Source organism: Bos grunniens, chromosome 3 (assembly GCF_055505025.1).
Source record: "Bos grunniens cultivar Pamir isolate PY7600 chromosome 3, Bosgru_T2T1.0, whole genome shotgun sequence".
In the NCBI taxonomy this organism is placed as follows: domain Eukaryota; kingdom Metazoa; phylum Chordata; class Mammalia; order Artiodactyla; family Bovidae; genus Bos; species Bos grunniens.
The window spans coordinates 71128217-71143072 of record NC_141167.1 but is presented as its reverse complement, the minus strand read 5'-3'; the positions used below and the strand labels follow the sequence as shown (position 1 = coordinate 71143072).

At 34.9% G+C, this 14856-nt stretch overlaps 1 protein-coding gene across 48 annotated transcripts in view; it reads right to left on the bottom strand.

Annotated features, from left to right (window-relative positions):
* The window catches only part of CCDC18 (coiled-coil domain containing 18), a 113079-nt gene that overhangs the window by 55753 nt on the left and 42470 nt on the right, over positions 1–14856 (bottom strand). For 41 of the 48 annotated variants that reach the window (XR_015160509.1, XR_015160510.1, XR_015160514.1 and 38 more), the window contains 2 exons: positions 4301–4521; positions 3097–3207 (listed from right to left, as the gene is read on the bottom strand). Coding sequence is in view for 45 of the 48 variants with exons in the window: in XM_086391215.1 (XP_086247341.1) it covers positions 3097–3207; positions 4301–4521 (332 nt within the window). In the remaining 3 variants the exon portion in view is untranslated. The remainder of the gene's footprint in view (positions 1–3096; positions 3208–4300; positions 4522–14856) is intronic. The other 7 variants (XM_086391256.1, XM_086391259.1, XM_086391262.1 and 4 more) reach the window with 1 other exon arrangement.

The following is a 14856-nucleotide window of genomic DNA, read 5'->3' as shown; positions in this document are numbered from 1 at the left end:
CTTTGGAGAAATGTCTATTTAGTTCTTTGGCCCATTTTTTGATTGGGTCATTTATTTTTCTGGAGTTGAGCTGGAGGAGTTGCTTGTATATTTTTGAGATTAGTTGTTTGTCAGTTGCTTCATTTGCTATTATTTTCTCCCATTCTGAAGACTGTCTTTTCACCTTGCTGATAGTTTCCTTTGATGTGCAGAAGCTTTTAAGGTTAATTAGGTCCCATTTGTTTATTTTTGCTTTTATTTCCGATATTCTGGGAGGTGAGTCATAGAGGATCCTGCTGTGATGTATGTCAGAGAGTGTTTTGCCTATGTTCTCCTCTAGGAGTTTTATAGTTTCTGGTCTTATGTTTAGATCTTTAATCCATTTTGAGTTTATTTTTGTGTATGGTGTTAGAAAGTGGTCTAGTTTCATTCTTTTACAAGTGGTTGACCAGATTTCCCAGCACCACTTGTTAAAGAGATTGTCTTTAATCCATTGTGTATACTTGCCTCCTTTGTCAAAGATAAGGTGTCCATATGTGCGTGGATTTATCTCTGGGCTTTCTATTTTGTTCCATTGATCTATATTTCTGTCTTTGTGCCAGTACCATACTGTCTTGATAACTGTGGCTTTGTAGTAGAGCCTGAAGTCAGGTAGGTTGATTCCTCCAGTTCCAATCTTCTTTCTCAAGATTGCTTTGGCTATTTGAGGTTTTTTGTATTTCCATACAAATTGTGAAATTATTTGTTCTAGCTCTGTGAAGAATACTGTTGGTAGCTTGATAGGGATTGCATTGAATCTATAAATTGCTTTGGGTAGTATACTCATTTTCACTATATTGATTCTTCCAATCCATGAACATGGTATATTTCTCCATCTATTAGTGTCCTCTTTGATTTCTTTCACCAGTGTTTTATAGTTTTCTATATATAGGTCTTTAGTTTTCTTTAGGTAGATATATTGCTAAGTATTTTATTCTTTTCGTCACAACGGTGAATGGAATTGTTTCCTTAATTTCTCTTTCTGTTTTCTCATTATTAGTGTATAGGAATGCAAGGGATTTCTGTGTGTTGATTTTATATCTTGCAACTTTACTATAGTCATTGATTAGTTCTAGTAATTTTCTGGTGGAGTCTTTAGGGTTTTCTATGTAGAGGATCATGTCATCTGCAAACAGTGAGAGTTTTACTTCTTCTTTTCCAATTTGGATTCCTTTTATTTCTTTTTCTGCTCTGATTGCTGTGGCCAAAACTTCCAAAACTATGTTGAATAGTAATGGTGAAAGTGGGCACCCTTGTCTTGTTCCTGACTTTAGAGGAAATGCTTTCAATTTTTCACCATTGAGGATAATGTTTGCTGTGGGTTTGTCATACATAGCTTTTATTGTGTTGAGGTATGTTCCTTCTATTCCTGCTTTCTGGAGAGTTTTTATCATAAATGGGTGTTGAATTTTGTCAAAGGCTTTCTCTGCATCTATTGAGATAATCATATGGTTTTTATTTTTCAATTTGTTAATGTGGTGTATTACATTGATTGATTTGTGGATATTGAAGAATCCTTGCATCCCTGGGATAAAGCCCACTTGGTCATGGTGTATGATCTTTTTAATGTGTTGTTGGATTCTGATTGCTAGAATTTTGGCCTAAGAACTAAATAGACATTTCTCCAAAGAAGACATACAGATGGCTAACAAACACATGAAAAGATGCTCAACATCACTCATTATCAGAGAAATGCAAATCAAGACCACTATGAGGTACCATTTCACACCAGTCAGAATGGCTGCGATCCAAAAGTCTACAAATAATAAATGTTGGAGAGGGTGTGGAGAAAAGGGAACCCTCTTACACTGTTGGTGGGAATGCAAACTAGTACAGCCACTATGGAGAACAGTGTGGAGATTCCTTAAAAAACTGGAAATAGAACTGCCTTATGATCCAGCAATCCCACTGCTGGGCATACACACTGAGGAAACCAGAAGGGAAAGAGACACGTGTACCCCATTGTTCATCGCAGCACTGTTTATAACAGCCAGGACATGGAAGCAACCTAGATGTCCATCAGCAGATGAATGGATAAGAAAGCTGTGGTACATATACACAATGGAGTATCACTCAGCCATTAAAAAGAATTCATTTGAATCAGTTCTAATGAGGTGGATGAAACTGGAGCCTATTATACAGAGTGAAGTAAGCCAGAAAGAAAAACACCGATACAGTATACTAACGCATATATATGGAATTTAGACAGATGATAACAATAACCCTGTGTACGAGACAGCAAAAGAGACGCTGATGTATGGAACAGTCTTATGGACTCTTTGGGAGAGGGAGAGGGTGGGAAGATTTGGGAGAATGGCATTGAAACATGTAAAATATCATGTATGAAATGAGATGCCAGTCCAGGTTCAATGCACGATACTGGATGCTTGGGGCTAGTGCACTGGGATGACCCAGAGGGATGGTATGGGGAGGGAGGAGGGAGGAGGGTTCAGGATGGGGAGCACATGTATACCCGTGATGGACTCATTTTGATATTTGGCAAAACTAATACAATTATGTAAAGTTTAAAAATAAAATAAAATTAATTATAAAAAAAATAAATAAATAAAATTAAATTAAAAAAAATAATAATACAATAAAAAATAAAAAAATTAAGAGACATACCACTCTATATAAAATAAATTAACAGCAAGGGCTTACTGTATAGCACAAGCAATTATATTCAAAGCCTTGTAATAATCTATAATGGAAAATAATCTGAAAAATAATATGTATGTATAACTATATATATATAACTATATATAACTATATAACTATATAACTATATATATATATAAAGCTGAATCACTTTGCTGTACACCTGAAACAAACACAGCATTATAAATCAACTGTACTTCAATAAAAATGTTGCTACTGAAAAAAAAAAAAAAAGCAACTTTAGATAAGAACTTTCCATATTAACTTAAAAATACAGAACTAAAAACTGAAAGAATCTGATAAAATTTATACTTTCCTACATGGTATATTTTAGAATAATTATACTAAAACAAACATGTTGTTACAAATTAAGTTCCTTAAAGACACAGTAAATTTGTAGCAAAAAAAGGTAATTTGTACCATAAGTTCCTGTTCCAGTTCTGCATTTTTTGCAGCAATGGAGGAATAAGCAACTATTTTTTCTTCTAGCTGTTTCTCTAAAGTTAAAAGTTGAGAACATTTCTTTGTCATCTGAAAACACATTGAAATAAATTTAAAATTATTTTAAAAATATGAACGACAATTCAGAAGAAAAACAGTGAGGGGAAGAGCAGAATATGACACATCCTATTCCATTAATTCAGATGCCTATGTTCAAACAGGACCACACCCAACCCATTTTGTAAAAGTAGCTGTTAAAGACTGAAATTAGTACAATAAAATGTTAACAGCAGTATTTCTACTGGTAGAATTACCAATGTTTATTTTCTTTTTTGTCCCTTTCTGTATTTTAAACAAGACTGTGCTAATATTTTAATTTAAAAAGTTATTAAGCTTAGTACCTGACACTTTTCCAAGTAAGATGATGGCTGTAATTATCAACTGACTCTCTTTTCTGTAATTAACATAAGTTCCTATCCCACAGGTCTTATCCCTAGTCTTGGCTATAGACTTTAAGAAGGGAAATCAGACATTTAAAAAGTGCCCTCAAAGACCGGCAACCTGTGATTTGAAGGGTGACTATAGCATATACACGTGTGGTCCTAGTACACAATTACCTATTAAGGCATTCTTGTTCTGTCCTCAGTGGAAATGAAGATCAGATATTCATAAAACATACAGTATCCCCTTTTCAGGATATAATCCAAAGATAGCTGCATCAAATTTACATGCAGCTGTTTAAAAATGCAGATTCCTTAGCATTACTCCATACCTACTGAATCAGAATCACTGGAATAGGACCCAAAACCTGCATGTTTAACAAGCTTTCCAGGTGGTTCTACTATTTGCTCAAATACGAAATCCTCTATTACTACCTGTTTTTTTCCAATTACATAATCCAAATTTTTTACTTGTAAATATGTATTAGCCATATTAACTTATACTTGAAAGAAATAATAGAAAGGAGTAGTTTAAGCCTCACCAAATTTAGCCACTGTTTTCCTACTTTTAACATATATTAAAACCCAAAAGTTTCCAAATATAATTTTAAAAGAAGTTATAACTTATAGGATACCATTTTTTTAAGTGTATAAATCTCATCTTTAACAAACAATTTTTACAAAACCATACAACATTTTTTTCTTCTCTCAAAATTTAGTACATATAGCTAATTTAAGCTTACTTCACTTTCAAGTTTGCTAGAGTTTGAAGCTTTCTCTAGCAGCTCCTCTTGAATGAGTTGAAACTGACTAGTTCTGTGAGCCATGTTAACCTTCAGATCAGAATTCTCAGCTTCTATTTGCATCAACTTATCACGTAATTCTTCTATTCCAGAAGCAAGTCTTTGCCTTTCTCTTTCATATTGCTTGTTCATAGTATGCTGATTTTGATCTTTTAAACTTTCTGTTAATAAACATAAAAGGAAAACTGTTCTCTGTAAAACTTAAAGAATAAAATCTCATTTCAGTGTTGAAAGATTTAATCATATTTACTTTCTGATCTAAAGAATACTAAAGTGGATGAAACATAAATTAAAGAAAATATAATTAAGAAACATGGTAAGCAAGGTACTTTCTATTATTAAATATATAAAGTAGGAATAAGTTCTGACTCAATTTACTTTTCTAGATTATCACTTCATAACATAAGGACTATCTTTTTGTACCACAAAGAGCCCTTCTCCATCTTTAAAAACCCCACTGTTTGAATATAAATCATTATTTGAAAACAAAACAAAACATAAAAACATTGTCTTATCTCCTTAAACCAAAATTTATCATAAACTTATTTGGCTAACTTGATCATTTTGATATACTGTATACAGATGCAAACTGAAAACCCCAACACTGAAGTCTTCATATTCCCTAGCCAAATGATAAGAATTCAGTAATGCTCTTTAAAACTACTGAGGGTTATCAGAGGTAGTTGTTGGCATACACCTTTTCTCCATTATAAAGGTATACACTATTGCCGACTGAAAGGTAAACAAGCTTTCAGGGGTGCTTTAAAGTAGATGCACAATGTAGATGACTGCATGAGAATACACAGATGTGTAAACAAGTAGAGAAACTATGCCTTCAAGGGTTGCGTAAATACCATTTCCCATCAATTCTCCATATCCCTAATAATTCACTTTCTAAAAAATCTATTATTGACTCTGTTCTTCTTTGATATTAGAGAATATATAACATATATTATCACAACCTCTAATTAGAATTCCCTCTGCTGATTCCATCATTCTCGACTATATTCCTTCTAATCACTTAAGGTATCTAATCTTCTCTACCATCATTTCTGCTAGCAGTCCATTGTATTTGAAGGTGGCATATGACAGGTTAAAGATACATATGTTAACCCCTAGGGCAACCACTAAAAAAAAAAAAGAGGTATAATTAATTACTTAATAGAATGCATTAAAAAAATGAAGTACTAAAATTCATTCAAAAGAAGGCAAGAAAAATGAACAAAACCCAACAGAATAAAAAGCAAACAAATAACAAGATGGTAGATTTAAACCCAAAAAGATCAATGATAACATCAAATATAAGTAACCAACACATTCCAAAAAGGGTGAAAGAATGACTAGTTACAAAAGTAAGAATCAATCATATGTATTCTATCAGAAACACACTCATATACAAAGATACATCCTTTTAAGGATGGAAGAAGTCTTCCCAGGCAAACACTAATCAACAAAAAGCCAGAGTGATAACTATCGAATTATGAACAGAGGAAAGAAAAAATAGTATTGCCTAGTGAGGTTTTCAACATATGTTGCTATAATACATTGGATAATTACAACATAAAATAGGAATGGTAAAGAGACCTATAGTCTTACAAAGTTTCTATATTTTACTTCAAGCGGAAAAATCTTAATTCTGAATAAACTATGAACTATAACAAACTATACATCAAGGCTCTATGTTGTCACTCTGCTTATTTAACTTATATGCAGAGTACATGATGCAAAAGCCGGGCTGGATGAAGCTCAGGCTGGAATCAAGGTTGCCAGGAGAAATATCAATAACCTCAGATATGTGATGATACCACTCTCTAATGGCAGAAAGTGAAGAGGAACTAAGGAGCCTATTGAAGGTGATAAAGGAGAGTGAAAAAGCTGGCTTAAAACTCAACATTCAAAAAATGAAGATCATGGCATCTGGTCCATTCAGTTCACTCAGTCATGTCCGACTCTTTGCAACCCCATGGACTGCAGCAAGCCAGGCTTCCCTGTCCATCACCAACTCCTGAAGCTTGCTCAAACTCACATCCATCAAGTCGGTGATGCCATCCAACCATCTCATCCTCTGTTATCCCCTTCTCCTCCTGCCTTCAATCTTTCCCAGCATCAGGGTCTTTTCTAATGAGTCAGTTCTTCACATCAGGTAGCCAAAGTATTGGAGTTTCAGCTTCAGCATCAGTCTTTCCAATGAATATTCAGGACTGATTTCCTTTAGAATTGACTGGTTTGATCTTGAAGTCCAAGGGACTCTCAAGAGTCTTCTCCAACACCACAGTTCAAAAGCATCAATTCTTCAATGCTCAGCTTTCATTATAGTCCAACTCTCACATCCAAACATGACTACTGGAAAAACCATAGCTTTGACTAGACGAACCTTTGTTGGCAAAGTAATTTCTCTTCTCTTCAACACACTCGAACTACTTCAACCAGTCCCATCACTTCATGGCAAATAGATGGGGAAACAATGGAAACAGTGATAGACTTTATTTTCTTGGTCTCCAAAATCACTGCAGATAATGACTGCAGACATGAAATCAAAAGACGCTTGCTCCTTGGAAGAAAAGCTATGGCAAACCTAGACAGCGTATTAAAAGGCAGAGACATCACTTTGCCAACAAAGGTCCATATAGTCAAAGCTATGGTTTTCACAGTAGTCATGTACAGATGTGAGATGGACCATAAAGGCTGTTGTTGTTATTGTTCAGTCACCCAGTCGTGACCGACTCTTCACAACCCCATGGACTGCAATACGCCAGGCCTCCCTATCCCTCATCATCTCCCAGAGTTTGCCCAAGTTCATGTTCATTGCATCAGTGATGCCTTCCAGCCATCTCATCCTCTGACGCCCTTTCCTCCTGCTGCCTTCAATCTTTCCCAGCATCAGGGTCTTTTCCAATCAGTTGGTTCTTCACATCAGGTGGCCAAAGTACTGGAGTTTCAGCTTCAGCATCAGTCCTTCCAGTGAATATTCAGGGTTGATTTCCCTTAAAATTGACTGGTTTGATCTCTTGCTGTCCAAGGGACTTTCATCAGGAGTCTTCTCCAGCACAGTTCAAAGGCATCAATTCTTTGGCGTTCTACCTTCTTTATGGTCCAGCTCTCATGACCATATGTGACCACTGGGAAGACCATAGCCTTGACTACACAGACCTTTGTCAGCAGAGTAAAGTCTCTGCTCTGTCTAGGTTTGTCATTGCTTTCCAGCAAAGAGGCAATCATCTTCTGATTTCACGGCTGCAGTCACCACCCACAGTGATTTTGGAGCCCAAAAAGAGGAAATCTGTCACTACTTCCACCTTTTCCCCTTCTATTTGAAGGCTGAGCACCACAGAATTGATGCTTTGCGGTGCTGGAGAAGACTCTTCAGAGTCTCTTGGACTGCAAGGAGATCAAACCAGTCAATCCTGGAGAAAATCAACCCTGAATATTAACTGGAAGGACTGATGCTCAAGCTTCAATACTTTGGCCACCTGATGTGAAGAGCTGACTTATTGGAAAAGACTCTGATGCTGGGAAAAACTGAGGGCAGGAGGAGAAGGGGAAGATGGAGGATAAGATGATTGGATGGCATCATTGACTCAATATGACACGAATTTCAGTAAACCCCAGGAGATAGCGAAGGACAGTCTGGTGTGCTGCAGTCCACTGGGTCACAGAGTTGGACATGACTGAGCAAGTGAACAACAACCAGAAAGAGAAATTAGAGAATAATCCCATTTACAATTGAGTCAAAAAGAATTAAATAGTTAGGAATAAATATAACCAAATAGGTAAAAGATCTGTATACTGAAAACTATAAGACACTGATGAAAGAAACTGAAGACAAATAAATGAAGACATTTCAACCTCATGGATTAGAAGAATTAACATTGTGAAAATATTTATATTACCAGAAGTGATCTACTGATTCAATTCAACCCCTATAAAAATTCCAAAGGTATTTTTCACAGAAATTGAATAAACAAGTCTAAAATTTATATGGAACTACAAAAGAGAAAGAACAAAACGGAAGGCATTATACTAGCTGGTTTCAAACTATGTGACAAAGCTATAGGAATCAAAAAAGTATAACACTGGCATAAAAACAGACACATAGATCAATGGGACAAAAACAGAAAGATCATAAATAATGGTCAATTCATTTACAACAAAGGAGTGAAGAATACTTCACAGGGAAAGGATAGTCTCTTCAATAAACAGTGTCAGGAAAACTGGACAGCAACAAGAATGAAACTCAACAACTATCTTACACCATACACAAAAATTAACCTAAAAATGGATTAAAGACATGAACCGTGAACATAAGACATGAAGTATAAAATTCCTAGAAAAAAAACAACAACATAGACTGTCAGCTATTAGACATCAGTCTCAGCAGTGACTGTCTTTTGGTGATTTTTCTTTTTTTTTGCATTTTACATCAAAAGCAAAACCAAATAAGCAGGACTATATCAAACTAAAAAGTTCCTATATAGCAAAGGAAATCATCAACAAAATGAAAAGTCAACTTATGGAATGGGAGAAAATATTTTAAAATCATTTATCTGGTAAGAGGTTAACAGTCTGAACATATTTAAAAAATCACAACTCAACACCAAAAATAAAGGCAGAGAATCTGAACAGACATTTTTCCAGAGAAGACACCAATGGCCAATAGGTACAAACAACACTAAGCATCACGAAAATCTAAATCAAAACTACAATAACATAACAAAAAGATTCTAATTTGAATAGTACAGGAAACTATATTCAGTATAGTTTATCTTGTGATAAACCATAATGAAAAAGAATATAAAAAAGAATGTATATTTGTGTATAACTGAGTCACTTTGCCTACAGCAGAGATTGATACATTGTAAATTAACTATTATGTTTCAATTAAAAAAAAAAAGATAGCCAACAAGGACCTACTATATAGCACAAGGAATTCTACTCAATATTCTGTAATATCCTAAATAGAAAGATAATTTGAATAAGAATGGGAAAAAGATTAAATTAAATTAAAAAATTACAAAAAAAACTCACAGTGAGCTATCACTTGACAGCTGTTAGAAAGGCTGTATAAAAAAGATGAGATATAACAACTATTGGTGAGGATGTTGAGAAAAATGAACCCTGTATACTGCTGGTGGGAATGTAAATTGGCACAGTAACTATGAAGAACAGTATGGCAGTTCCTTAAAAAATTAAAAACAGAACTACCATAAGATCTAGCAATTCCACTTCTGGATATTATCTGAAAGAAAATCTGTATGGAAACACAAAAAATCCCAAACAGCCAAAACAGTCTAAAGAAAGAACAAAGCTCAGAGTATCATGCTCTATGATTTTAAACTATTCTACAGATCTATAGTAATCAAAATGGTATGGCACTGGCACAAAACTAGACACACAGTTCAATGGAACAAAGTAGACAGCCCAGAAATAAATTCACACTTTATGTTCAATTAATCTATGGCAAAGAAGAGAGAATATACAATGGGAAAAAGACAGCCCCTCTAATAAATGGACAGAGATATGCAAAAGAATCTAAATGGGCTACTTTCTTAAACCACATACAACAATAAACTCACAATGGAGTAAAGACAAAGATAAGATCTGAAATCATAGTATTTCTACAAGAAAACACAGGCAGTAAGCTTTCTGACATTAGTCTTAGCAATATTTTGGGGGTCTAGTCTCCTCAGGCAAGGAAAACAAGAGCAATAATAAACAAGTAGGACTACATCAAACTAAAATGCTTTTGCACAATGAATGAAATTATCAACAAAATGAGACATCCTACTGAATAGGAGGAGATATTTGCAAATGATATAATTTGATAAGGGGTTAATAATCCAAAATATACAAAGAACTCACACAGCTCAGTATCACTAAAACAACCTGATTTTAAATACAGGCAGAGGACATGAATAGACATTTTTCCAAAGAACACATACAGATGCCAACAGGTACATGAAAAGATGCTCAACAATACTTACCATCAGGGAAACACAATCAAAACCACAATGAATTACCTCAAACCTATCAGAATGGGTATTATCAAAAACACAACAAATAACAACTGAATGTGGAACAACAAGAATGTGGAGAGAAATGCACTTTTAGTGCACTACTAGAGAGAGTATAAATTGGCAGACACTGTTGAAAACAGTATGGGGGTACCTTTTTTAATCTTTAAAACCACCATACGACCCAGTAATTACACTTTTGGGTATGCTTCTGAAGAAAATAAAATACTAGTTAGAAAATATATCTGTACTCCTATATTCATTGCAGCCTATTTTACAACAGCCCAGATATAGTAGCAACCTAAGTGTCCATCAATTGGTAAATGGATCAAGAAGGTGTATATACAGAATGTATTTATAAAATAGAATATTAGTCATAAAACAGAGTGAAATCCTGATTATTTGCAACAGCATGGATTGATATAGAGGGTATTATGATAAGTAAAATAAGCTAGACAGAGGAAAAACAAATATTGTATTATTTCATTCATATAAAATTTACATATGGAATCTAAAAAACAAAACAAATGAACAAACATAACAAAACAGAAACAGACTCATACATACAGAGAACCACCTGGTGGTTGCAGTTGGGAAGGGGGAAGGGGAAGAAGATAAGTGAAATAGGTAAGAGAGACTAAGAGGCACAAACTCGGTTACAAAACAAATGAATCATGGAGATAAAAGGTACAGTATGGACAATACAGTCAATAATATCCTAGTAACACTGTATGGCATCAAATGGTAACTAGACTTACCATGGTGATTTTGTAATGTCCAATCATTATGTTTTACAGCTTGAACTAACATAATGTTGTAGGTCAATTACATTTACTGTATTTACAATAAAGACAGAAAAAAAAAAAGGAAGGAAGAAAGAAGAAAGGGCCAATGTTCAAATTTTTAAAAGCAACAAATAAATAAATAAAATGAAGAGAGTCTTAAAAAGACTACTTAATAATCTATATATTCACATATAAGGAATTCAACTGATCTGCTATTACAGTAAGTCCCCTATATATAAATGAGTTCCATTCTGAGAGCACATCCATAAGTCCAACAAAGGCAGCTGTGATCAGCTATTTTTCACACAAATACTTAAAAAAAAAAAAGTAAATAAACATTTTAAAACACAGTACAGTACTTTGGAAAGTACAGTGGTACAGTATAACAGCTGGTACCTGTTAGCAGTACCAGCTACATCACCACTGCTTTTATGCTTGCTTCTGGACACTCAGAAAACTAAGATCATGGCATCTGGTCCCATCATTTCATGGAAAATAGATGGGGGAACAGTGTCAGACTTTATTTTTTGGGGCTCCAAAATCACTGCAGATGGTGATCACAGCCATGAAATTAAAAGATGCTTACTGCTTGGAAGGAAAGTTATGACCAACCTAGATAGCATATTAGAAAGCAGAGACATTACTTTGCCAACAAAGGTCCGTCTAGTCAAGGCTATGATTTTTCCAGTGGTCATGTATGGATGTGAGAGTTGGACTGTGAAGAAAGCTGAGCACCGAAGAATTGATGCTTTTGAACTGTGGTGTTGGAGAAGACTCTTGAGAGTCCCTTGGACTGCAAGGAGATCCAACCAATCCATTCTAAAGATCAGTCTGGGTGTTCTTTGGAAGGAATGATGCTGAAGCTGAAACTCCAGTACTTTGGCCACCTCATGTGAAGAGTTGGCTCATTGGAAAAGACTGATGCTGGGAGGGATTGTGGGCAGGAGGAGAAGGGGACGACAGAGTTTGAGATGGTTGGATGGCATCACTGACTCAATGGACGTGAGTCTGAGTGAACTCCGGGAGTTGGTGATGGACAGGGAGCCCTGGCGTGCTGCAATTCATGGGGTAGCAAAGAGTCGGACATGACTGAGCGACTGAACTGAACTGCACTGAACTGGACATCTTGGGCTTGAAAGAAAGATACCGTACTCTACAATGTAAAGGACACAAAAGCACAGCCACTTGTAGAGGATGCACACATGTGACAATGTATGCCAGACATGTGAACTAATTTATGTGGTTGGACATGTGAATGCATGCTCGCATCTTTCAAAGTTTGCAGCTTGAAGGTTTGTATATAGGATACTTAATGGTATTACAAATACTTCAAGTTTTCTTCTATACAGTGGTTTCTTCATGTTAATTACTGGTTAAGAACCAAGTATGTTAAAAATAAAAGCTGGTCCTAATGTACAATACAATGACAATAGGTTATACTGTTGTATATTAGAAAGTTGTTAACAGAGTAGATCTTAAGACATTCTCCTTTTTATTTTTTGGTATATTTACAAGATGATGTATGTTAACCAATTTACTGTGATCATTTCATAATATATGTAAATTAAGTCATTATGCTATACACAGTAGGAGAAGGCAATGGCACCCCATTCCGGTAGTCTTGCCTGGAAAAAAAATCCCATGGATGGAGGAGCCTGGTAGGCTGCAGTCCATGGGGTCGCTAAGAGTTGGACACGACTGAATGACTTCACTTTCACTTTTCACTTTCATGCATTGGAGAAGGAAATGCCAACCTACTCCAGCGTTCTTGCCTGGAGAATCCCAGGGACGGGGGAGCCTGGTGGGCTTCCATCTATGGGGTCGCACATAGTCAGACATGACTGAAGTGACTTAGCAGCAGTAGCAGCAGCAGCTATACACAGTGCTATATGTCAACTATATCTCAAAAGAACTGCAAAAAAAATTTCACCCAATAATTACAGAATACAGAATTTTTTCAAGTGAATCAGGAATATTCATCAAGAGAGATCATATGCTGGCCAATAAACTGAGCTTCAAAAAACATTTAAAAAATTTAAACCAGGTTCTTTCATGAATTCATTTGTTTAATGAAAACAACCTAATGTCCACCACTAATAACAGAGATATCTGGAAAATGACTAAATATTTGGAAATAAACACACATAGAAGATATTATAAGACATAATAAAATGTAAGATATTATAAGACATGAATAAAATGTAAACTGAATAAAATGTAAACATTACCTAAAAGTAAGTTATACAGCTAATTTTAATTAGCTGAAGATACAGCTGAAGTAGTGCCTAAAAGTAAGATTATACCCTTAAATACTTTTGAAAAGGAAAATTTAAAGTCAATAATCTAAGCTTTCACTTTAAGAAAATTTTGAAAAGAAGAGAATATTAAGCCCAAAGTAACTGGGAAGGAATATATGGAACCTGAAGGAAATATTATACAGCAGTCCTCTTTTATCCTCAGTTTCACATTCTGAGGTTTCAGTTACCTGCTGTTAAGTAAGGCTTGGCTATAATACATGGAAAATTCCAGAAATAAACAATTCCTAAGTTTTAAACTGTGTGGTATTCTGAGAGGTGTGATAACGTCTTACACTGTCCCTTGTCATCCAGCTCCAAATTGCCAAAGACGTATATAATAATCCCTTTATCCTGGTATTGTGCCTTTTAGACACTTAGTGGTCAACTAGGTTATCAAATCAACTGTTGCAGTATCATGGCGCATATGTTCAAGTAATACTTATTTTACTTAATAATGGTCCTGAAGTGCAAGAGTAGTAATGCTAGAAATCCAAATATTCCAAAAAGAAGCTGTAATATGCTTCAGTGAAAAGGTGAAAGTTCTAGATTTAATAAGGAAAGAAAAAAGTTATATGCTGAGGGTGCTAAGATCTATAGTAAGAATCTTCTGTCCACGAAATTGTGAAAAAGGAATTTGTGCTAATTTTGCTATCATAGGTCAAACTGCAAAAGTTACAGCCACAACGTGTGAAGATGAAAAAGCCATTTAAAAGTGTATAATAGGAGGGAGGAGGGTTCAGGATGGGGAACACAGGTATACCTGTGGTGGATTCATTTCGATATTTGGCAAAACTAATACAATATTGTAAAGTTTAAAAATAAAATAAAAAAGAAAAAAAAAGAAAAAAAAAGTGTACAATAGAGGGAAAGACAGAGAGACCACATTCCTATAACTTTTATTATAGTACACTGTTATAATTATTCTATTTTATTGTTAGTTATTGTTGTTAACCTCTTACTGTACCTAATTGACAAACTAAACTTTATCATTTGTATCTACAGGAAAAAACTTCGTAGTATATAGGGGTCAGTACCATCTGTAGTTTCAGGCATTCACTGGAGGTCTTAGAACATATCCTGGAAGGATAGGCAGGGACTACTGTATGTCTTAACTGTGTGATGGTAACAAGGGTATATACATATGAAAAAACAAACCTTTGACAAAATGTACTGAATTTCATATTTTAGATGGATGCATCATAAAATGTAAGGAAATCTTACTTTAAAAAAGTGTATTTTTAAAGAATGATGCAACATTTTATAATTTTGAAACAATTTTTTACTGTCTTATCAACACTAAGTAGTACTAACAGATTATCAGGTATGTTTGATAATAGAAACCAACAGACCCCACATGCAAAAACAACAAAAAGTACACATGACACTGTGATCCAGCCATTAAA